The 25,938-nt window shown below is 35.7% G+C and overlaps 1 protein-coding gene across 6 annotated transcripts in view; it reads left to right on the top strand.

The window, feature by feature from the left end:
• The window catches only part of LOC149804253 (1-phosphatidylinositol 4,5-bisphosphate phosphodiesterase beta-1-like), a 292,443-nt gene that overhangs the window by 229,836 nt on the left and 36,669 nt on the right, over positions 1-25,938 (top strand). For 5 of the 6 annotated variants that reach the window (XR_016415204.1, XR_016415202.1, XM_089938161.1 and 2 more), the window contains 2 exons: positions 10,531-10,744; positions 16,807-16,830. Coding sequence is in view for 4 of the 6 variants with exons in the window: in XM_089938161.1 (XP_089794287.1) it covers positions 10,531-10,744; positions 16,807-16,830 (238 nt within the window). In the remaining 2 variants the exon portion in view is untranslated. The remainder of the gene's footprint in view (positions 1-10,530; positions 10,745-16,806; positions 16,831-25,938) is intronic. The other variant, XM_089938176.1, reaches the window with a different exon arrangement.

Consider the following 25,938-nt stretch of genomic DNA (forward strand, 5'->3'; position numbering starts at 1 on the left):
ACGTTTAACAGCAGTTTTAACCATTTAACGTTTAAGGTAGACATCTATTATATATGGAAAAATTGAAGAGTAAAGTCCGATTGTTATAGCTGTGTAATTATTTTTCACAGAAGAATATTTAATGTGCTTTAAAATCTAGAGAGAACTCATTCACCGTCATGTCAGTGAGGCCACGTGACCGACCGTAGCTGCCATTTCCCATACTCGAAATTTACACGTTTTTCGTCTGCGTCTACATCACTAAGTCATCTGAATTTGATAATTTCATGGTTGTGATTCTTCTCGTGAAAACTTCGTAAGTACTGAATGAAATCGGCCTGTGAATTGTTAAGCAATGTAATGTTGTTACGTTTAACATCAATTTTAACCATTTTACATTTTTGGTACACATATATTATATGTGGAAAAATTTAAGAGTAATGTCCGATTGTTATAGCTGTGTGATTATTTTCCACAGAAGAATTTTTTAATGTGCTTCAAAATCTTGAGAGAACTCGTTCACCGTCATGTCCGTGAGGCCGCGTGACCAACCGTAGCTGCCATTTCCGATACTTGAAATTTACAAGGTTTTCGTGTGCGTCTATATCACTAAGTCATCTGAATTTGATAATTTATAAAAACTAATTGCTGCCTACATTAATATCAGAGCCTTTACCTAATTTATTGAATCTTTCGTGGTTGCTATTCTAATCGTGAAAACTTCGTACGTACTGAATGAAGAGTGGAGGTTACGACCCAGTTACTTTAAATAGCAGATATCGACCAGTGCATGAATAGCGACCACGTGATCTGACGTAATTGTCATTCGCAGAAATGAATGTAGTATGTAATAGGGGGGTTTTCCCCGAAGGTGGCGCTACAAAAACTAGCTCAAAATGGCTGATATTTACAGCAGGCGTCAAAAGGCGCTTCTATGCGAATCTTGCAGAGGCGTCAAAAGGCGCTTCCATGCGAATGGAGTAGAGGCGTCCAAAGATGCTTGTATGAGGTAAAGGGTTAACATTCTCATTCTTTTGTTCTTGTACACACATCTAGAATCTCCTTGATTGATCTGTAATGGGTTGTTCCACTTCCTGATCCTACCTATGCAAAATAGCACAGTGGGTTCACCCACTGCAGCCTTCAAACACATCACACTTTTTATGGTCAGCCATTTAAGTAATATGTGAAATGGTGGTTTATACCTGACCTCTTAGTCTTTAATTGCTGCTTTTTAAACTGTCCAATGGATAGTTTTATTTACATCAGCTCTTACTGTTTATACGTATTGCATGTAATGGGCATATACTGTTTTTTGTGAAGATTACTGAAAATTGTCTTTCCTTGAAATACGACTCAGTCATGGGGTTTGGAAGTATAAAATCGTATTTTGAGCATGACATGCCATGCTTCAATCTAATTAAAATCGGATCTCAATTTCATGTTGGACAGTGGTGATCTGATTTTAGATTGTGCCTTGTTATGTAGCAGGTATGTAAACACACATTTACACATTTCATCAGCATGATCAAAGTTTTCTCAGGCAAATGAATATTTTTTTTCAACAAGCCCGATGGGCACCTCACTTAAAATACAGGATGGGCCCAATCTAAAATTAGAGGGGCCCTGGGCATTAGGGTATTGGATTTTTTTTAGCACGAAGCATACACATGTATTTTTGACATTAAATAATTAACTAAGTTATTGTCCTTTTTTAATGTTGGTTGTAGATGTTGTAAATGGGTCTAGGAAATTAGCCCCGGTATATTACCCCCCTGCCATTACCCCCACCCCCGTATATAATTGTTATATCCCAAGAGTAAATAATAAATTAAAATAAATTTGAAAAGAATTTATTTTAAATTTTTATTTTAGTAAATGAATCTCAGCCTTGAAAACATATACTTGTCCTGGAATATTCAATAGTAAAATCATCATATCATAATGTTATATTACCATAAAATATGTTATATTTATAAGATTACAGCAGAATGTTATGTGCAATCCCTCGCAAGTATTCTAAGTGCTCTCTATTAGCAAAGTCATTAACAATGTTCATAATCCAAGCATTGCAGTCACGATATTTCTTTTGAGTTGGTTCCGCTGGATGTCCTCCAAGTTGCTGAGAAATTATCACGTTCAAGGATGATTGCTCTCTTTGAAGGATTGTCAAAAAGCTCCAAATGTTTGGATGGTCAGCAGCAACGGCAGCTTGCATTTTTTGATGCCAACCTTCAACGCTGTTGTTAGTGCGAGGTAATTCATTTTGAACACGGCTGTGTACACTCCAAACTTGAGGAACAAAGACAGGATTAGCTCGGCTTCAGCGTCTTCTTCTGCCAATGTAGTTATCTTCAAAATAATCTAACAATTGATTCATGTCGTCATCTTCTGTAAGTTCTTGAAGTTCTTCGAAAACCTGCACAGTGTAAGAAAGTGGCACAAAAGCCAAAGCAGCTACCATTCTAACTGACATTGCAAATTCTGAATCATCTTGATATCTTTCCTGAAATCCATGAGCTTATACTTTTCGGTATATGCTCTGAGAAAAATGATAAAAACATCCTTGTACATCTATCCCTGCGTATTGTTGTGAAGCCAATACTCTAATCAGACTGTGTTTGTGTACACTTAATTAGAAACCATTTCTGCTCAAATTTTATTCAGTGAGCTGAAGACAAAACAATAGTATAGATTGAGCACGGATTATCAGATTGTGTTTCTGTACACTTTAATTAAATTCGTCGTATTTGCTTTAGTTCGATTTTGTATCTGTATGTCTAAATGATGCTAATGGCTAGTCGGTAATATGTTGGGTGGGGTAATGGCAGGGGGGTAATTGATGGGGGGGTAATGTCCTGCTCCTGTTGTAAACAGTTACATATGCATTTAAGTTTTAAAAATCAGTATTTGTTCCTGAAAATCAGTATTTCTGTCATAAGCAGTCAGTATTTTTGTACCCTGGAGTTGGCAGCTATCATTGCTCTGTTCCAAAGAAGACAGTAAAAAGGACATTTTCTTTTGAGAAAAACTTGAGGTGGACTTGGAGGAAATCTGGATCCAGTAATAATAGATCTCCCAAGTGTTAAAATCAGCAGTGATGATGCCTGCCACTAATATAATCCAGGCAAGTGATGATGCCTGCCACAAATATAATCCAGACAAGTGATGATGCCTGCCACTAATATAATCCAGACAAGTGATGATGCCTGCCACAAATATAATCCAGGCAAGTGATGATGCCTGCCACTAATACCATCCAGGCAAGTGATGATGCCTGCCCCTAATATAATGCAGGCAATGATCTCCTAAGAAATGCTAAAAATGCTTGTGAAGAGTATGAATGGCAACAAGTTACTGTGAAAGGACTGATCTGATTTGATGTGTGTATATTGATATTTAAAAAAATTAAAATTGTTCCCTAGTTGTAATTTCTGTTCATTTGCATGTGGAAATCAGGTACTGTATATACTTGCGTATAAGCCGAAAAATTTAAGAAAAAAATAAGGCCTGGAAGAAGGGGGGTCGGCTTATCTGCGGGCCAAGGTCCAAGTCTGAAATTTTTAATGCTTTTTTCCCACGATTTCCAGTATTTATTGTTTCTGTTGATTGCCCAAGATGAGATCACATGCCTAATGATGCCACATGGCTCATAAGATTTGTGCCGTCGTGAAGTGAAACAAATATTTTTTTTCTAACTTAAGTGGTAGGATAATGAATGAAAAACATGTTTAACATACTTGACGTCTATTTGACAGCTGTCCATCCACCAGAAAATGCAGCCATATGTGTTATTTGAGCCACAGTGGTACGTGTATTTTCCAAAAGAACCGCCATATTAGTAATCTCCAGTCAAGTATTTAACCCTCAGCTAATCAGTAATCATTAAACTCTACGGTATTGTACAAATGCACGCTAGCTTATTTCAGTGTAAATATGGAAAGAATCTACGTTAAAAAAATAAAAGAATTACGATACTGAAGGTATATACGACAAACATTTTGATCGAGAGTAGAAATACATGTATGATAGTCTGAAAGGAACAATAGTGAGAGGCTCCATAGGGGTTTGTTGCGTGCACGCTTAGGAAGGGTAAATAACAGGACATTGTACGAGTCAGCGTGAATAATTGTAAAACAATATAATTTGTGGGATTTCTTTGACAGGTGTTTTAGAAGTAATCGGCAGCCACAGTTTATATACTACTGTTGTTTAGTTGTTTGTAAAGCAAAGTGGTTTGTTAGCGGTAGAGTGTTGTACAATAGCTACCATATGCTTAATCTGTGGTAAATGCCTCGGGGATAATAGGTTTGTTTTGTTGCACAATGCCAATGACTTTACTAATAATGCTGACTCTCAGATGTATTGTTTAATGAGATATGGTAGTGGACATGGTTTCTGCTCAAATTTATAAACTGTCACAATACTTGAATAATGTCCATGCTGAAACCAATCATATTTTGATCAATTGAATCACACTACCGATAGTTTTAAAAAAACCCACAAATAAACAACAATGATAAATAATTATCAAATACAAATTGATAACCAACCACACATGGAAATAATTACAGGATAAGGTATATAAATAGTATACTACCACTATAAGAAATTATTTCAGTTTAATCTCTCTAGAAGTTTATATTCAATTCAGTCAGATAAAATGAATAGTGTTGGAAGTAAAAGAAAGCGTTCTGCTTATGATGCAGCATCCATACTTAAAGTTATTGAACATGCAAAAGCAAATAACAACTGTGCTGCAGCACGCAAATTTTTTGTGAACGAGAAGCAAGTACGGGAATGGCGGAAAAGCAAAGTAGCATTAGAAGAAATGCCAAAATCCAAGAAGGCTCGTCGGACTGGGATTGCCTCTTTCCCTGAATGGGAGAAAGAATTCAGTGATTTTGTAAGTGAACATCGACAAAATGGATACATTGTCACACGAACTGCAATTCGTCTACGTGCTATGCAGATGGCGAAAAATGATAAATATAAGTTGGCAGATTCAAAATTTGTTGCATCAGCCGGCTGGTGTTCTCGTTTTATGAACCGGAATGGTTTGTGCCTCAGACAGCGAATGAAGATAGCACAAAAGCTACGAAAAGACTTGGAAGAAAAAATTGAGTCATTTCAACAGTTCATCATTAAACGCAGAAAGGAGTGCTCATTTGAACTATCACAAATTGGAAATATGGATGAGACGCCTATGACCTTTGACTTACCAAGCAATAAAACAGTCGATGCTGTTGGTGAGAAAACTATTCTGATATAAACGACCGGCCATGAAAAAACGCATTTCATGGTTGTATTGGCCTGTTTAGCTGATGGATCAAAGCTGCCTCCTGTCATCATTTTTAAAAGGAAGACGCTGCCGAAAAGCATGAAATTTCCTGCTGGTGTCATCGTTCATGCACAGCAAAAGGGATGGATGGACGAAAGTGGAACAAGAGACCAGGTGCAATTCTTCGGAAACCTTCAATGCTTGTATGGGATATGTTTCATGCACACAAGACCGATGAAGTAAAAAAGGCCGCAAAGAAAATGAAAACAACACTGGCTGTGATACCAGGAAGTTTAACGTCAGTGTTACAACCTCTTGATGTCTGCCTTAACAAACCTTTTAAGGACAAGTTATGAAAGATGTGGGCATAATGGGTTTATTCAGGGGCTGTGAAAATGACAAAAGGTGGGAATTTAATGAGGCCGGACATCGATTTGGTCGCCAAGTGGGTAAAAGAAACGTGGGACTCAATTCCATCGGAAATGATTGCAAAATCATTCAGGAAGTGCTGTATCGACAATGCCATGGATGGAACAGATGATGATGCTATATTTCAATCCGACAATGACGAGGTGAGCGAGAAGGAGAACAACACACTATCGGATGACCATGACAACAATGACGACGTATATGATGAAAGCATGCCCATAACAGAAGCCGAGTTTCGTGAACTGTTTGGCGAGTCTGATACAGAGCCAGATTTTGAAGGATTCTAAAAGTGATAGAACTTTTATAATTCATAATTTTTGAATGAGGATTAATTAAATTTCCATTAAGACTTAACACTTTAGAATTGTTTTTATTTCAACATATAAATTAGCTTTCTTACTTTCATTTTATTTAATAATGTGATTTGCCTAAATAAACGTATTCAGAACTCACTTTGTGCATCTTGTGATGTACCAGTAGTCGAGAAATTATGGGTCGGCTTATACGCAGGTCATGCACTTTATAACAGCTTTACCAATTCAGTTTGGAGGGGTCGGCTTATACGCAAACGGGCTTATACGCGAGTATATATGGTAGATGAAAATCCTTTAACTTTTGAGGTGAATACTCCTGAACAAATTTTGGAAATCTCTTGATCTTTCCTGATCTGACTTGTCGTTTTTGTCACGTGTATGTGATTTATGCATGTAACTTGTAGACTTTATGAGCAGTTAACAGACTTACTTAGTACTCATCCTAGCAGTTAACAGGCTTACTTAGTACACATCCTAGAGGCAGTTTATGGAGATGATTGTTCATAGAGCCATTTAAAAGGTATGGCAGTCAGATATAAACAATGCTGGATTTTACTCCATATATTATTTTGGTGCCAGTTTGTACCATGTGTTGACTGGAAGATGGAAGTCTGCGGATCTAAGCAAGTGTCAGTTTCCGTGCTCTATGTCAAGAATAGAGGCAGGTTAGTTTTACAAAATAACATATGGTACCTTTCTTCCCCCACATCTCATTTATGCAGGGAAGATTATCAGATGCCTGTCAAGGTTAGAACGTACGCCTTGGATGCGGAAGTTCATGGGTTCAAACCCCAACTGAGTCATACCAAAGACTTAAAAAATGGTACTAACAGCTGCCTCGTTAGGCGCTCAGCATTAAAAGGTTAGTGTTAGGACTGGTGGGCCTGGTGTTCAGGATAAATTTGACTGGGTGGGACATCATGCTACATGTCTGCTGCATGATGCCCCAGTGCTAGACATTGCTATAAACTGCCATACTGCAGACATCATAGTGATATGACTGAAAAATTGTTAAAGCTGCGTTAAAAGTCCAAATCATACACACACAGATGCCTTCCAAAGGGTGTAGTTATCCCTAACCATTGGGAAGGGAATCAAACAGACTTGCACAGGAGTTAAGAGGAATCTATGATTCGCTATGTGGATAATATCATCATTCTGTATGTGAAGAAACGTGACTGGTTCCCCCTTGCTCACTCAGTGCTATCAGCATGCATTGGCAACATTTGATGTGTTTAGAGCCCACCAAAATATGAAGATGAAGATGCTGAATAAATTGAAAGACGTTGGAATCACTCCTTTGCTTGTGCCTGCTTCATGTACAGACATCATAAACCACTCAACTTGACAATAAATAAAGGGTACAAAAATGAATTAAAATCACACTTGCAAAACTGGTATGCCAAAAAGATCATCGAGGCAGTCATGGAAAAGGAAGATGTTCATTGTACTTTAGTAGTGAACCTTAAAACCTCAATTCAAGCTGACTGGATAATTGCAGCTCACATGAAAATGAGTGAAAGCTTGGATCTGATTATTAGTGGTTTTGAGAAAGCAGGACTTGTTTAATACTGCCATTTGGGGATTATTTATCTGATTATTAGTGGTTTTGAGAAAGCAGGACTTGTTTAATACTGCCATTTGGGGATTATTTACCTGACAAGTATTTGTGTGTATCATGAGACTTGATTGACATGATGTTATTACAATGACTTCGTCTGAAAATCTTTAAAGTAAGAGCTTAATTACTCTGCCATAATTAGTATATGTATAGTGTTTCATTAATAATCATACTTCAAGGAATAGTTGTAGTATTTTAAAGTTCTGTTGGATTAAAAATACATGGATAAAATGAAATGTGCTTTCAGGAAGATTCAAATTTTTCATCAACAGGTGTACTCAAATGAAGGATTGATTTGAACAAGTATTAAATGTAATTTTCATAAATAGTGTTTTTATTATTCTTTCCTTCATTTTTCTATTACTGGTTTTTGAATACCTTTGCTTTTTCTCGTTTCTTTCCATACTTCTTTCAGATATTGATTTAAGACATTGAGTGGAAATTACAGCTGCTTGATACTAGATACCTTATAAACACATGTGCATTGAAACAATATAAAATGCTTTATAATTCTTTTTCCAAAAGGGTTAAATAAAACAAACATGTAAAAGCTAATATTTTATCACCAGATTATTGACAATAATTTATCAGATACTAACAGCTTTGTTAATCTCCTGAAATGAAACACAATAAGAAATGGGGAGGGGCCTGGTCATCCTTCTACATGGCTAATTTTTTCTTGGGTATTTAAATTTGTGGTTCAGGGCAACAACAAAAAATCCAGAAATGGGTCCCTTATGAAAATTTCAGATAGTAGCTACAGTATTTAATGTTCTGGAGCACTAGAACAGAATTTACACTGTTCCAGTCCAACTCCCACATTATAAACCCATATGGAATTCTCATCCCCTTTTCCTTGGATGATTGTATATGGTAGATGTGCACAAATTTGCTTGGTGAAAAATTGTCTTTGTTTCAAGTTTAAAGATGTTTTGGCAATTCAGTTTTAGTTTTGTAGTGTATGATTTAATCCCTTTGTCCTTGCTACATTTGTGTGTTAATTAAACTCTCTTGGTAGATTTTTTATGTTTTTTGCACCTTTGTAATCAAGTAGTGCTTTTATAACTTGTTTTCTCAATCATTGCTCCAATGATAGGGGTTGAGCATTACAATGTGTGGGTCCTTACAACCTTATAGAAGGGCTATCAACTTCAATTCAGGGAACTGCCTCCACTATCATGGACCCATATCTTTCACTGGTTAAAGCTGATACACACCCTTTTGCAAAACGGGCTAATAAAAGACTGGTCTCTGACTTATTATTCCCTGATTTTTCTTGTCTTGAAAACAGGCAGGAAATTTCAACTCATCAACAATTCCACTATAAACAAGATTCTTCTGAACGCTTCAGGATGGAGACCTCTGTTTGAATCAGCAATCCTATAATGCCCTCCATGTGGGTGGTCTTCTAAAAATCTTCAAGATGAATGAATATCTTTACATCTCTATCTTACCCCCACGTAGGAAATGCCTTAGCCAGGAGGCATTCCAATTTCAAGCTCTTCCAATTGGACTTGTGATGGGGATAATTTCAGTATTTAGATGACTGGTGGGTAAATTGTGTCCTTAGAGATTCCCTTTTGAAGAACTTGTTCCTTTGTTGGTCCACAGTGACCACTTTCAGGCTTGCTCCAAGCCTAGAGAAGTCCAACCTCATTCCTTCTCAGGACTTCTGTAGGTGGGGTTGAATTTTCTCACAAACATTGGGAGAGTCTGTGTTTCTCTTATCTCCCATCCAATGTCTCATCAGCCCATCTTTACCTTTCGGTCATGAGGACTCTACAGTGGTTCTAGTCCTCATAGGGAGGACTTTACTTGCACCATCTCCAGTTCTTTCTTCTAGTAGTCCCTCTTTCCAAGGGGAGATCACTCATCTTTTATCATGGTAAGCAGACTTTTAACACAAGCCAAAATATATTGGGGGGGGGGGTTAAGAGAGGACCACTAGTAAATGATAAGCTAAGCATTATTAAAGAAATATACTTTACTTCAGATATTGGTTTCTCTTACATAAATGTGCTACTGAAGACACAAATTGTTAAATAAGCTGGTTGACTAAAACCACATCATTGCAGTCCATGTACAGATTTTGTTTTATAAAGCCATTTTATTGCTTCATAAACAGTATTCTTTTATACTGTGTCATTGTGTGTGATGGGGTGTTTGCCATTTTCAAGGAATTCACCACATTGTTAGACCAACAGGTTGTTGAAAAAGTTACTGACATAGCTGGCATGGCAGACAACAACTTGTGCAGCAGAAAATCCAAGCAGATAGTCCACGTTGTAGAAGTTCTGGTTTTCTGGCATCTCAAAACATAAAATCCTTCTATCAACTGATTGCATAAGATGTTTTCAGTACACTTGTTATTGAATAAAAGTAAACAGAATTGACCACCTATCTGTGTAGCAGGGGATGAACTTTTCGCTGAAGTGCCTGGGTATAGACCATCCACCACTGTATTCTAGCTTCTGTGGTTATTAACTGTCTTGGCCTGTAATGTAAAAAATAAATAAAAAATGGCAAAGAACGACTTGTTGGAATACCCCATTGTGTGATGTATCTATACATCATAGGATATCAAAGATTATTGCCAGCAGAAAAGTCCATGTTCCAATTGCCAAGGAGCCTTCAGCAGGCCTAAAGTTATCATCTATGCCACAGAGATTATTTGGTGTACAAGTTTTGAACTTATGTCTGCAACCAAGGTAAAGATTTTTTAATCTCTATGATTTTACATGCATTAGCAGATTGTAAAACATGGGCACTTTTTTTTCTAATAGCTACAGTTGCACAAGTAAGAAAGGATGTTGTGATTTTTTTCGTCATATTGTTTGAAACTTTGATAGCACAAATGATAGAAATAATGTTTGAGCATTTATCCTTTTTGTTTTACTCCTATTTAGAATGACAAGGAAAATGAGGAAGTGTCACCTCTCAAGCAAGATGGCAAAGATAGTGGCAGACGACCCTCCAACATCTCACCATACAAGCCACGTAATGGAAGTATTTCAGATGACGGTGTGATGATTCTTACCAGAAATCCCTCCTACTCTCGATCGCCACTTGGAACCAAAGTTAGCACAACATCAGATAATAGCCAGACCAGCACTGGTTCAGGTATTTTGAGTTTCACTTTGAGCCCCTACTCTGCCCTTGTATCAGCTATCCCCCACCCCTACCCCTTCTATTATCATTAGCTAATCCTGTTTCATTGTATTTGCCATGTGATAATTTAAACTATTCTCAACTTTCTTAGATAGGTTTGAAAAGATAAAGAAGTCCAACAGTCAGAGTGACCTGCCTGAAGTCACATTTCAGTTGCATAACAAAGTAGTTCCAGTCTATGTACTGAAGATGTCTTCTGTCTGTTCTGTTGTCCAACATTTGTTTGCACAGGTTTGTTCCTGCTGCTTATCATAAACTACTTGCAGAATTGCCTTTAAATTTTACACACACATTGTATAGTTGGTCCTTTATGAAAATGGTGCTGCTCTGACATCCTGTAAGGCCACAACATTGGCCATCTTGAAAATGTTATTACCACTTCTGCTCCTGAATGGATAGTAATATCATCATGGGATTTTCATTAAACAACTTCCCATGATGTCTAGTAGGGCCTAAATGAAAATAGAGCAGATTGGAAATTCAGTATAACCACCATGGCAGCCATCTTAAAATTCTTGGTTATATCAACATGGGGTTTCAGTCTAAGACTTCTTATGATGTCTAGTTGGTCCTAAATGAAAATGGAGCCAATCTGACATCCATTATGACCATGGTAGTCTTCCAATACCTGGCAGCCATTTAAAAAATCTTGTTACAACTCTTCTTGAACAGAAACTTATACTGATGTGGGCTTTTCACCAGAAGACTTACGAGGTCCAGTTGGTCTTATATGAAAATGGTGCCAGTCTGATGCCCAGCATGACCACCACAGCAGACATCGTGAAATTCTTGTTCTTGCTACTCCTGAATGGAAAGTCACAGCTTGAAAATATTATCTCTAAATCTCCAAGCAGATGGCTATGCCACCATGAAGTTTCTACTAAGCTGACAACCAGTATGTATGCAACAGTGCCAAGCTGTCAACCAATATGTATTCAACAGGAGCTACTTTGAAAATCTTGTAATTGCAGAAGAATATCAATGATGGATTCAATACTCGGCAGTGAAAAGGAGGAAATGGTCTTATCTTGAATTCCTGGAAACTCTTTTCAGCCAGTAGAGCATCAATCCTTTCAAGGGACTTTTGAATCAGGGTTCACATTTACTTCAAACACAGTTGCCTTCAGGGTCACAATACCTGTTGTAGATCAGGTTTCACATTTACTTAAAACATAGTTGCTTTCAGGGTCACACTGCCTGTCGTAGATCAGGGTTCACATTTACTTCAAAGACAGTTGCCTTCAGGGTCACATTGCCTGTTGTAGATCAGGGTTCACATTTACTTTAAACACAGTTGCCTTCAGGGTCACATTGCGTGTTGTAGATCAGGGTTCACATTTACTTCAAACATAGTTGCCTTCAGGGTCACATTACCTGTTGTAGATCAGGATTCACATTTACTTCAAACACAGTTGCCTTCAGGGTCACATTGCCTGTCGTAGATCAGGGTTCACATTTATTTCAAAGACAGTTGCCTTCAGTATCACATTACCTGTTGTAGATCAGGGTTCACATTTACTTCAAACACAGTTGCCTTCAGGGTCACATTACCTGTTGTAGATATAGATGGATCATGAAGAAACCAGCACCCATCAGTCACACTTGTTAGTTTTATTGTAAGAATTACCATATATGCTCAGAGCTGCCAACCCTCATGATTTTGGCATGAATTTCACGACTTTCTACAGCGATTCATGCTGCATGCAAAAAAATAATGAATTCCCCCATTAGCAATTATTTTAAATTTTCTCTTTAAGTGCTAGTCGTGATATCAGCCATTGCTGAAATGGTCCGGTACTGCTAGTCACAATATTAGTAGAACTATAGCCGATTGGTACAGTTGGCCAGGTAGCAAGCATTTTAGCGTATTTTATCCTATATGTATAAGAGCAGTTTGACAAATGCTTTTGAAAGAAACCGGGGCCTAACCAGAATTTTTCTTTGTGCATGCACCACCAACAACAATTTGAATTACCATTCAGCATCTTGAAAACATCTTCCCCACCAAGGAAAACGAAATGTATTGCACAAAAAGTGAATTTTTGTTTGGAATACATTTGCTGTGCATTCAGCCATCAAATACCAATATGCATCATGCTTTTTGTACATAGTGTGCCACAAATTTACACATTGGGCATGGTGGCAGGGACCATGCGAGGAAGCACATTGGTAGCAGAAAGTACACAGAGGTTGGGAAACTACATGAAGACAGCTTTTTCGAGTGTTGGAATTTTTTAGATTGAAAGATTAGCATGTGTCATAATTTGCTTGAGTTCAGTTTTCTGCGCATGTGGCGACACCACTAATCATTCACCATTCGATGTTTTATCTTTCGGATTAATACCATTAAGCTACACTGCAGTTAAAATGTTTTCACCTCCAAGGAAAAAGATTTGTATTCCACAAAAAGTATAGAATGGAGTGCACCAAAATTTGGCCTAGTATTCAGCCATCAAACATCGATGTACATTATACTTTTCGCACAGTAGGGTGCTGAGAATTTTACAATTGGGAATGTGCACAGAGGTTCATCGCTGCTTACAATTTACCTGTCATACATGTACTATATAATATTATATAGTACATGTATGACAGATAAATTGTAAGCAATGATACGAGCCCCTGTGGGGATGTGAAAGAACGATCTGAAAAAGCACACTGCTATAGCACCCCCAGAAGTTTCATTTTTGGAGTACTTTTAGCCACCTACTCAAGTCTGCATGCTACCAGTGTTGAAGCATTGTTTGTGAGCTTTCTTGTTGAACATAACCTGCCTTTATCAGTTGGATGAAGAATAAGACAAACTTTAGTACCTCCTTAGGTACCTCCTTAGGTGCTGAAAATTTTGCAACAATTTTAATCACCAAGATTAACCAGCAGGCAAGAAGGCTGAACTGTTTTTAAAATGAATTTACCATAGCCTGATTTAGGAAGTTCAAGTCTTGTTGTATGTACCTTTTTGTTACATGAACTTTGAAATATAGTCACTAGTGAAGCTTCCGTCTTATTGTAAATTTCTTTTTTTATTTTTTATGAATAAAAAGTTAAAGGCGTGCTTTCTCCATACACTTAATTAAAAAAAGACATAACTTCAAATGGATTTTATATGAAGTGGTTGCATAGCTGTGACATAGAAAGAGTGTGATACTTTTAGATAGGAAGAGGGATTTCATTTAAGTCTTCTCATACCGTATCAGAATGACTTGATTGTATGTGTCATTTGACAACCTGCTGTGAATGGTTGTGTATAGTTGTTAGTTAATGTTCATTGTTAAAGAAGAAAAAATATGCCAAAGAGTAACCTTGTTTGGAAGTTGTTGTAGGGTTTAACACCATTTTTCAGCACAAGATAGGCTATATATTGTGGCCAGTATAAATGGTGGAGGAAGAACATGGGGGGGAACCCAAGAAAAAACCACCAACCTACTGGCAAGCTTTCACACATACCCATATTGGCAGAACCCAAGACTCAAACCCACACAGACAGAAGTGAGATGGCAATGATCCATAACGGTGAGTGCTCTAGACCACACAGCCACTTGGGCTCCCCCATCTTGTTTGGAAGAGATAACTGGAGATGTACAAGGTTCATCTGGATACATATATTGGCTAGTTGTCCAACTGTGGACAGCAGAGACCTTGCGAAATAGGATGGCAAATCATGGTCTATATTCATTATTTATACAACTTATAATATTTGATAGAGTAGACCCTGATCTACCAGCACATTATTCATGTATCATTCTGAGCTTGTACTATTTTGTCTAGTAAATCCGACCCCAAAACTATGCAGTGCAATGATTGCAGACAAATCTATCCAAAACACATGAGTGCATGGATCATTTTTAGAAACTTTCCAGTATTTCTCTGAGCTCATGAGTTATTGCAGGGGCATGTCAATAATCCATACAGCACATTTCTGTTTCACAACTTATGCACCTTATGGAATAACATCCAGTCTGGTTGCTATGGTCATGTGACTATTATTACAGTTCAACAATCTGTCAAGTTACAAAATGGGCTGATTAGTTGACTGTGTTCTGAACAGTCTGGGTTACAGTGTAAAATCACATTTATTTCTGATAAGGTTAACATTTCCAACAAGAGTTTCTCAAGTTCTTATAGTCTTAGTTGAATGTAGTCAGTTAGTTTGTACGTGTAGCCAGAGTACAAATAATGTTATTCCACAATTCAGTTCCTCAGTTGAAGTGGTTTTGCTTTTTTACATATTCAGGTCAATGATCGCAATATTTAAAGATTTTGTATTAAGATCACTTTGGTGATGGTTGTTGTTGTTGTAGGGTTTAATGCCATATTTCAGCACAAGATAGGTTATACATGGCAACCAGTATAAATGGTGGAGGAAAAACCCAGGAAAACCCCCGGAAAGAACCACTGACTCACAAGAAACTACTAGCAAGCTTTCTTGCATACTCACATTGACCGAATCTGAGACTCGAACCCACGCAGACAGAGATGAGATGGCAATGTATTGTAACAGTGAGCACTTTAGACCACTTGGCTACTTGGGGCCCCAAGATCACTTTGGAAGTTTTGAAGGAAAATATAGATTCTCTTTAGATTTTCAGTGGTAAAATATGAATCAATGCATATTACATTGAATGTACATTCTGTTGTCTAGGATGATCTTTATGTTTTGTGTTATGAAACATTATTGATGTTAGAACTGGGTCACATTCATAGACAGTTTCTATCTTATCACTGTTGGCAGTACTTATACATAATGAACAGATTCTCATTTTTTTTTACAAACAAATGAAATAAAATGCAACCAGAATTCTTTAATTGTTAAAGAACATTGACATGTTGTCATGCACACAATTGTTGTTGGCAAGCAAAAATATTATGCAGCTGGTTTACCAAAATAATCATTGTACTTTCTGGGCATGAATACACAATGGCAACAATAAAGATAATCATTTTCTCAGCAGTTTTCAGCAGAATTTGTAATTTTTATGAGTACACAAATTATCTAAACGGAGAAAATCAATTGTATTTTATTGTATGGATATTTGGATCATTGATGGAATGCTAACATTGTTACTTACTGGTATTAATGATTCTAGCCAGTATATTTGTAAATTGATGGCAAAATGTACCATTGTCAGGTTTGCTTTTCATTTCCACTGGTTCCAGACACACTTCAGATGCTAGAGTAAGCAGCAGTCATGTGGTAACTGATTACATGCAGCTGTTAGTGTAGACCCTCAACAACTGCAGTGTTTACTTTATTTCCAGCCTATGTGGTAACTGATTACATGTAGCTGTTAGTGTAGACCCTCAACAGCTGCAGTGTTTACTGTATTTCCAGCCTATGTGATAACTGATTACATGCAGCTGTTAGTGTAGACCCTCAACAGCTGCAGTGTTTACTGTATTTCCAGCCTATGTGGTAACTGATTACATGCAGCTGTTAGTGTAGACCCTCAACAGCTGCAGTGTTTACTGTATTTCCAGCCTATGTGGTAACTGATTACATGCAGCTGTTAGTGTAGACCCTCAACAGCTGCAGTGTTTACTGTATTTCCAGCCTTAAAAAGTTAAATAACAGACTAAAGACAACAGATTACTTATATTTGTGTAAAGTTGTTTACTAACTTAATTAGTTAATTTCATTAAGATTGATATGTGGCTGTCAGCAGTGTTTACTGTATTTCCAGCCTATGTGGTAACTGATTACATGCAGCTGTTAGTGTAGACCCTCAGCAGCTGCAGTGTTTACTGTATTTCCAGCCTTAAAAAGTTAAATAACAGACTAAAGACAACAGATTACTTATATTTGTGTAAAGTTGTTTACTAACTTAATTAGTTAATTTCATTAAGATTGATATGTGGCTGACAGCTTCATGCCAGATTCAAACTGCTTCATATTTTTTACATTTTTAGTTATCTTTCCATCATTAGAGGACATAGTCATCTTTCTAGCTTATCCTTTGTTTTTTTTGTGTTGATTTTACATCTTTACTCTGATTGTCATCTTGTTTGTTATATAGGAAGCATGAGATCTAGACTAAGTGGTAAGAATCTTGAAGTTACATGCAAAAAGTTCTCTCATACACATGCAGCTGTACCCAGCTTTAAGACCCTTCATTATAGCATGGTTCTGTGTAAGGGACCCACAGTATCGCCCATATCCTTCCATACTATCACTTTACATCCATCATGTCCCATCCAATTCATTAATTTTAGTGCCAGTTTAGTAATTTGGAAGGACGGGGTGAATTAAAACCAGAATTTAATATGTGGCTTAATATTATTAATATGGAGTCCAGTTGGATTTTGAACATTTTTTTAAACATTTTGACCACGATATATGCAATGTGAATGACTTTTAACTTTGTACTAAACCAGGATTAACAGTTTTGGATTACTATATGTGCTTACATACATGTCCAATCCAACTGCAGTCTACACAGAACCAGACCTGCTATTGCAAATTATGTGTCATTGCATCTGGATCTATACAGTTTGTTAGGGGTAAGTGTTTGAATAAACAAAATATACTTTGATTGCTGGCACATCATGCAACAGCTAATCAGGGTCACTATTGTTAGCAGTTGGGCTGGACTTAACAAGCATATATGGAAAGTAGTAATCTTGGATATCTCTCTTTACTATATACTCTGTAAAAGGTTTACTTATAATTATATCATATAGTATGTAAGAATGGTAATTATAACATGCTAGTATGCAAGAAGGATAACACTGGTCAACAGTGAAATCATTACTGACTTGAAAAGGCCCTAATCTGTAGTATTTTGGTGTGCCGAACACGAATATAACCGTGAAAAATTTGTATTGGCTCTCGTTTTGAAGATATTCATATACCTCATTTTCTATGTTTCACTGTGTAAATTTCTCCAGTAGGACTGCAGCAACATCCGGAATAATGATGTAACATTGCATAATACCATCATGCTCACATCATCCACAGTTGATTGCATCATTTTCTGATGCAATGCAATACTAATGCCATGCGGCTGCTGAAGTAAGTTGACGTCAGCAGTGTACTATACATGTGTAGGCCTATTATACTAATGCCAGGCGGCTGCTGAAGCTGACGTAAGCAGTGTACTATATAAAGCCCAATCAGATAGGTTCAGCATTTAAAATATTTTAGACGTCGTGCGAGACAGTTCAAGCTACTGTTACATAAAACTTATTATTTTATCCATTTACGTACAATAAAGAACAGTAATGCCTCGAAAGTGTGTTAATACCGCGGACAATTTTTGCTATATTTGTGGGGAAGTGACATTTGCCAACCAGAAGAAAAGTATCAATTCTCAAGTGAAGAAGGCATATCATCTTTACTTCGGATGCAAGGTTGGTGACCAAGACAAGCCTTGGGCTCCGCATATATGCTGTGCTACATGTACAACACAGCTTTCACAGTGGTTGAATTGCAAAAGGTCATCAATGCCGTTTGCAGTCCCAATGGTGTGGAGAGAGCCAAGCAACCACCTAAATGACTGTTACTTCTGCTTGGTTCCTCCTCTTTCCGGCGGAATAACGAAGCGAAAGAAGTCGAGAATAGTCTACCCAAACATTCCGTCTGCATTGAGACCAGTTCCACATGGTGAGGGACTTCCTATTCCAGAACCTCCAGCAGAATATTCTCTTGATTCATCTGACGAAGACAAAGGTGAGTCGACCTGTTCTTCTCCTGGTCCATCAGCATGCAGTGATCCAGATTTTCACTGTGGTGCATCATCAACCCCACACAGAATAACACAGGAAGAACTAAATGACCTGATTCGTGATTTGGACTTATCAAAGAACAAGGCAGAATTGCTAGGATCAAGACTCCAACAATGGAATCTTCTAGAAGAAGATGTCACAATTACTGCATATCGAAAGCGCCACCAGCAATTGGAGCCTTTCTTCAGAAAGGAAAGTAATCTGATATTCTGTTCCGATATTGAGGGCCTCATGAATGCTTTAAAAATCACTCATGACCCACAAGAATGGAGACTATTTGTGGACTCTTCGAAACTGAGTCTCAAGGCTGTGCTTTTGCACAATGGAAACATTCTTCCATCTATTCCAGTAGCGTATGCTGTCCACATGAAAGAGACATACGATAACTTAAGGCAGCTACTGAATTCCATTGAGTATAACAAGTACAGCTGGCACCTCTGTGGTGATTTGAAGGTAGTTGCCCTTTTAATGGGACTGCAGCAAGGATATACAAAATACATGTGTTTCTTATGCGAGTGGGATAGCCGAGCAAGGGAAATGCACTACATGAGGAAGGAATGGACTCACAGGCAGAATGTAGCCATTGGAGAGAAGAATATCCAACACCCAGCTCTGGTTGAGGCTCAGAAAATCTTGCTACCACCCATTCACATCAAACTAGGTTTGATGAAGAACTTCGTGAAAGCCATTGACCGGACTTTGCCAGCATTCCGATACCTGCATGAAAAATTCCCTCGACTCAGCGAAGCAAAGATTAAAGAGGGAGTTTTTGTGGGTCCTCAGATTCGAGAGCTTTTCAAAGATGACCGGTTCAACAACTTGCTGGAAGGTGACGCGAAACAAGCATGGAATGCTTTTCGCCTAGTTTCTACAAACTTCCTCGGAAATGTTAGGGCAGAAAACTATAAGGAACTAGTAGAAGACATGTTGATGAAGTATAAGAAACTTGGCTGCAATATGTCTCTAAAGATTCACTTCCTTCATTCCCATTTGGATTTCTTTCCTAGCAACTGTGGTATTGTTAGTGATGAACACGGCGAACGTTTTCATCAAGATATCGCAACAATGGAACAAAGATACCAGGGAAAATGGTCCACTACAATGCTGGCTGACTACTGCTGGACACTCCTCAGAGATGCTCCCGAACAGCTGTACAAGAGACAGGCGAAGAAATCTAAGATGTAGTCAATGACTTGATTTTTTATAGGTAGGCTATTACAGTTGACCTTTTACTATTGGAATGCATTTCGTTATGTAAACATTAATTTCTTGCAGATTACAAAAAAACTAGAGCCAATTTTGCAATTTGACTGTCATATTCGTGTTCAGCACATAAAAATTGATAAGAATTGACTAATTTTATTTCAGTAACATGACTTTTGTAAAAATTTGTTGTCCAGTGTAATTATATTATGCTAGTATGCAAGAAGGGTAATTATATCATGCTAGTATGCAAGAAGGGTAATTATATTATGCTAGTATGCAAGAAGGGTAATTATATCATGCTAGTATGCAAGAAGGGTAATTATATCATCCTAATATGCAAGAAGGGTAAATATATCATGTTAGTACACAAGAAGGGTAATTATATCATCCTAGTATGCGAGAAGGATAATTATATCATGCTTGTATGTAAGAAGGGAACTTTTTGTTCTAACTTTGACCACTTTTTTGTTTACTTTCCATCTCAATAACAAAGTTGATAATATTATTAACACATTGTAGCTTCAGCTTTCATTATACACATGCTCTGTATAATTAAATTTTTCAACGAGTGGCTTTCATTTGTATGATTGACAGATACAGTTTTCTAACACATCTGATACGGGCTTGATTAAATCATTCAGCAGGACAATCCATAACTGACCTTCTGTAAAAAAAATTAATTTTAGCGGTCAGACATTATGACACACTTTGTAACAAAAGAGCTCAACTGTCTAATCAAATAACTTTGTAGAATTTCTTAAAATGATGCAGAATGAGGAATAACAATCTCACATTTGAGGATTTTAGGATTTTAATTGTGCTTTACAGTGACAAATACAGCAATTCATTGTTTTGACAAAGGATTTAAGGTTCATGTGATGCTTTCTTAGGGATGAAGCACTCATTATCATTATTTTATCCTTAAAGTTGCCTTTGGGGGTCCAAATTTGGTATTCACTGTATCAGAGAATTCATAATAGTGATGTTGATTATGATGTGCTTTTCCAGCAATGCATAAACAGTAAAATTGCATTAATATTTTTATGCCCTCCATTACAAAATTTGTATTCCCAAAATCGTAGGATTGAACAACCATACAAGTTTTCTGATCACTGTTTTTCTTTTTGTTAAATCTTGATGACCTGCAGCATATTAAAAACATTTAATTTTCATCTTTATTTCTTGATGACATAGCTGTTAATTTTTTATGGCTTTTTAAAAGACTGAAATCTGTCAGTTAGATATATCATTACTCACTTATCACAATTAATATTTTTTATATAACCAGCAATGGTTGTTATTCTTCTACTCCCAGAGATTTTGCAAACATGTTTAGAATGAGGCAGTTACGGTCACTTAATAGTAAAATTATTTGGTATAAAATGCCTCATTTGAAGGCATGCCACATTATAAAGCAATTTCTTTTATTAGGCAGTCCACTTTTAATGCTTCCATGAACAACACAGTCCAAAACTTTTCATACTTGGGTGTATTTCTTGCAGTAGTAAATAGTTGCATCTGCCAGATGTAGCTTTATGTAACAAAAGTGGCGGTAATATTCTGTGACACTTTGGGCACCTGCCTTTATGTAACAAAAGTGGTAGTAATGTTCTGTGACACATTGGCGTAAATAGTTAATTACAGATTGTATATACTAACATAAAAGCTGGATCTAATAGTTAACTGCATAGACCCACATCTGGTAGAGCATAGTGCACTGGCAGATCTGGGTCTATGTTGTTTGCAGTTGGAGCCGACTTGTTTCATCCTCAAATGTGTTTACTAGTTTTTAAAAGAACATTGAAGTGACAGTATTGCTTGAGGTAATAGCTTTATATTTTTGTAGATATCCTATAGCCTTTCCATTTTGATTATTTGCATTGCAAAACCTAGTAGCAGCACATATTTACTTCTTCTTTACATCTAAAATTCACCTATGATCAATATATCTTGCTATCAATTTTTTAAAAATTGTTTGGCACTTTCAGCACATTATTAGTGCCAGATTCAAAGTGTCGCTATAGAATACAGTCAATTAATAGTCAAAGTACATGTATCACTATATAATACAGTCAATTAATATTCAAAGCATCACTTTAGAATACAGTCAATTAATATTCAAATTGTCGCCATAGAATTCAGTCAATTAATATTCATATTGTCACTATAGAATACAGTCAATTAATATTCAAATTGTTGCTATAGAATTCAGTCAATTAATATTCAAATTGTCACTATAGAATAGTCAATTAATATTCAAATTGTTGCTATAGAATACAGTCAATATTCAAATTATCGCTATAGAATAGTCAATTAATATTCAAATTGTCGCTATAGAATACAGTCCATTAATTTTCAAATTGTCACTATCGAATAGTCAAGTAATATTCAAAGTATTACTGTAGAATACAGTCAAGTAATATTCAAAGTATCACTATAGAATACAGTCAATTAATATTCAAATTGTCACTATAGAATAGTCAATTAATATTCAAATTGTCACTATATAATACAGTCAATATTCAAATTGTCGCTATAGAATAAAGTCAAGTAATATTCAAAGTATCACTATAGAATACAGTCAATTAATATTCAAATTGTTGCCATAGAATACAGTCAATTAATATTCAAATTGTCGCTATAGAATAGTCAATTAATATTCAAATTGTTGCTATAGAATACAGTCAAGTAATATTCAAAGTATCACTATAGAATACAGTCAATTAATATTCAAATTGTCGCTATAGAATATAGTCAATATTCAAATTGTCGCTATAGAATACAGTCAATTAATATTGAAATTGTTGCTATAGAATACAGTCAATTAATATTCAAAGTGTCACTATAGAATACAGTCAATTAATATTCAAAGTATCACTATAGAATACAGTCAATTAATATTCAAATTGTCGCAATAGAACAGTCAATTAATATTCAAATTGTCGCTATAGAATAGTTAGTTAATATTCAAATATCGCTATAGAATACAGTCAATTAATATTCAGATTATCACTGTAGAATACAGTAAATTAATATTCAAATTGTCACTATAGAATACAGTAAATTAATATTCAAATTGTCACTATAGAATACAGTAAATTAATATTCAAATTGTCACTATAGAATACAGTAAATTAATATTCAAAGTATCACTGTAGAATACAGTAAATTAATATTCAGATTGTCACTATAGAATACAGTAAATTAATAGTCAAAGTATCACTATAGAATACAGTAAATTAGTATTCAGATTGTCACTGTAGAATACAGTAAATTAATAGTCAAAGTATCACTATAGAATACAGTCAATTAATATTCAAAGTATCACTATAGAATACAGTCAATTAATATTGAAATTGTCACAATAGAATACAGTCAATTAATATTCAAATTGTCGCTATAGAATAGTTAGTTAATATTCAAATATCATTATAGAATACAGTCAATTAATATTCAGATTATCACTGTAGAATACAGTAAATTAATATTCAAATTGTCACTATAGAATACAGTAAATTAATAGTCAAAGTATTACTATAGAATAGTCAATTAATATTCAAATTGTCACTATAGAATACAGTAAATTAATATTCAAATTGTCACTATAGAATACAGTAAATTAATATTCAAATTGTCACTATAGAATACAGTAAATTAATAATCAAAGTATCACTGTAGAATACAGTACTTCTCGTGGGTCGGTGGTTCTTTCCGGGTTTTTCCGGGTTCTTCCTCCACCATTAATACTGGCCGCCATGTATAGCCTATCATGTGCTGAAAAATGGCGTTAAACCCTACAACAATAACAATAACAAAAAGAATACAGTAAATTAATATTCAGATTGTCACTATAGAATACAGTAAATTAATAGTCAAAGTATCACTATAGAATACAGTAAATTAATATTCAGATTGTCGCTGTAGAATACAGTAAATTAATAGTCAAAGTATCACTATAGAATACAGTCAATTAATTGTCAAAGTATCACTATAGAATACAGTCAATTAATAGTCAAAGTATCACTATAGAATACAGTCAATTAATATTCAAAGTATCACTATAGAATACAGTCAATTAATTGTCAAAGTATCACTATAGAATAGTCAATTAATAGTCAAAGTATCACTATAGAATACAGTCAATTAATAGTCAAAGTATCACTATAGAATACAGTCAATTAATATTCTTAGCCATTAAACTACGAATTAAAAGACTTTGGATGTACCCCCATACAGTAGGTTTTTTCCACTTGTTCACTTTGTCACATTATTTTGTTATATGACAAATATTTGGAGATAAATGAATATTTGTGTTCCATTTTCATATTTCTGTCTATTAGATTTAATTAAGAAGTAGAAAGCAATGCTTCTCTAAGGTACTACATATCACTTTTCATTTATAATTGTTGAAATTCAAACAGATGATGATTTTAAATAGTGGTTCTTAGGGTGAGTGAATTTACATAAATATACCAAAATATTGATGTATATTCATTGTAAATGTTGAAGTATTTAACTACCTGCATATAAATCAGATTCAAATGCAAACTGCAAAGATCCAGATCTCCTGGTGAAAATTTTGTAGGCAGATCTCAGTCAGTGTTTGCAATAGGAAGTGATGTATATATCGCATCCGTCTTGAACACTTGATAAAGAACTTAAAAACTGAGGCTATCTTTTTTTTCATTTTAAAAAGTTCTAGAAAATTTGAAATGAAAATTCATTTGATGTGCAACCCTCATTAATTTTTCTTAATTGTAGTGCAATGACAGGTTTTGCATTGTTTGGAAAGGTCAATCCTGTCAGATTTGGATGATATTTAGTGTATTAATTGAAGCGAAATTGTCTCATCTTTGTTACAATAAGATAAGACATAGGTACTGTTGCTTATATAAAGTTACCTGACAGCACACTTTTGTAAGCATACCCTTTTTTTCTGCAGAACCTACTACCTTATTCAGCCTTACTGATACCTTTTATAATAAGCAGACACCCATCTTTTTGGTCAAAGCTTGTGTACAAATATTCCTGTTTAGGCACACATTGCAATTAACATAGCACAGTGTGTCAGTTAAACCCTAACACATGCTGATATCAACCTAAGGACTGACAAAAAGTACTGTTACCATCATAGTTGTGAGACATCACATGATTTATAGGTACATGGAAGGCCTAATTGTCCATTACCAGCTGACTGCTACTAAATATGTAAATTCAAATTGTCACAGGTTAAATATTTTTCAACAGTTTTTCATGACATTTTCCATAGGCACTGAAAAGAACTAATGTTAAATTAATGTGGCAAATGGCAATATAAAATACTCTAAATTGACATGATGTGCTGTGCTAATAAATAGGTGGGGTTATCTCTGCTTTGGCAATCGGTCAGTTATGGCATGCCTTCCAGGAGGGAAGCACCTGTTAAATGCACCTTCATTATCATGATTTTTTTAAAAACTTGACACTGCTCTTGTCTGGTGACTCATTACCACTTAACTTTGTGGGTTATTAAATGAGTCAAATAAAATAAAAACATTGTATATGACTTGTTTAGCACAGTCATATAGGTAGAGAGAATGCAACTCCAAAGTGGAGAGTTTCGGCATGGACAAAGATAGGGCAGACATAGGAGAGCTATTTCTTATGTACATACACATGATTGGGACATTTTTTATATCATCATTTGTGTGACCGTGTTACAATGAGTTTTTAGTTTGCAAAAATTTACCAAAGAATATTTTTTAATTTTTTTTATTCAGGCAATATTGGTATGTTGAACATGGTAGTTAATTTCTTACAATTAAAATCGCTTGATAATATTAAACATGCATTGTCACTGTAGTTGTATTGAATTAAAATTACATGATACTTGTGCACTAAATTCAGTATCTGGACATTGTCACTGCAGATTTCAGGCAATATTGAATTTAAATGAAGATTAGGATATCATTTATTTCTCTAGCAAATGTCCGAAAAAAAGGATCCATCTGCCCATCTATTCATCCACCGTCAGCTCTGTTTCAAGTTTTTTAAAGGTCTGAATCACTTGTTCTTATCAGTGGTTAATCATCGTACTTCTCTCACAATGCGTTGGGAATTACACCCAAGGAGGTCAAAGTCATATGGATCAATTGTTTACATTGCAATACTGTCCTTTAAAAGTTGATCAGGGTCACATTGATCAGTTCCTAATATTTTGGGGGGCAGAAAAACCAATT

Source organism: Sinohyriopsis cumingii, chromosome 2 (assembly GCF_028554795.1).
Source record: "Sinohyriopsis cumingii isolate HCF-2022 chromosome 2, ASM2855479v2, whole genome shotgun sequence".
NCBI lineage: Eukaryota > Metazoa > Mollusca > Bivalvia > Unionida > Unionidae > Sinohyriopsis > Sinohyriopsis cumingii.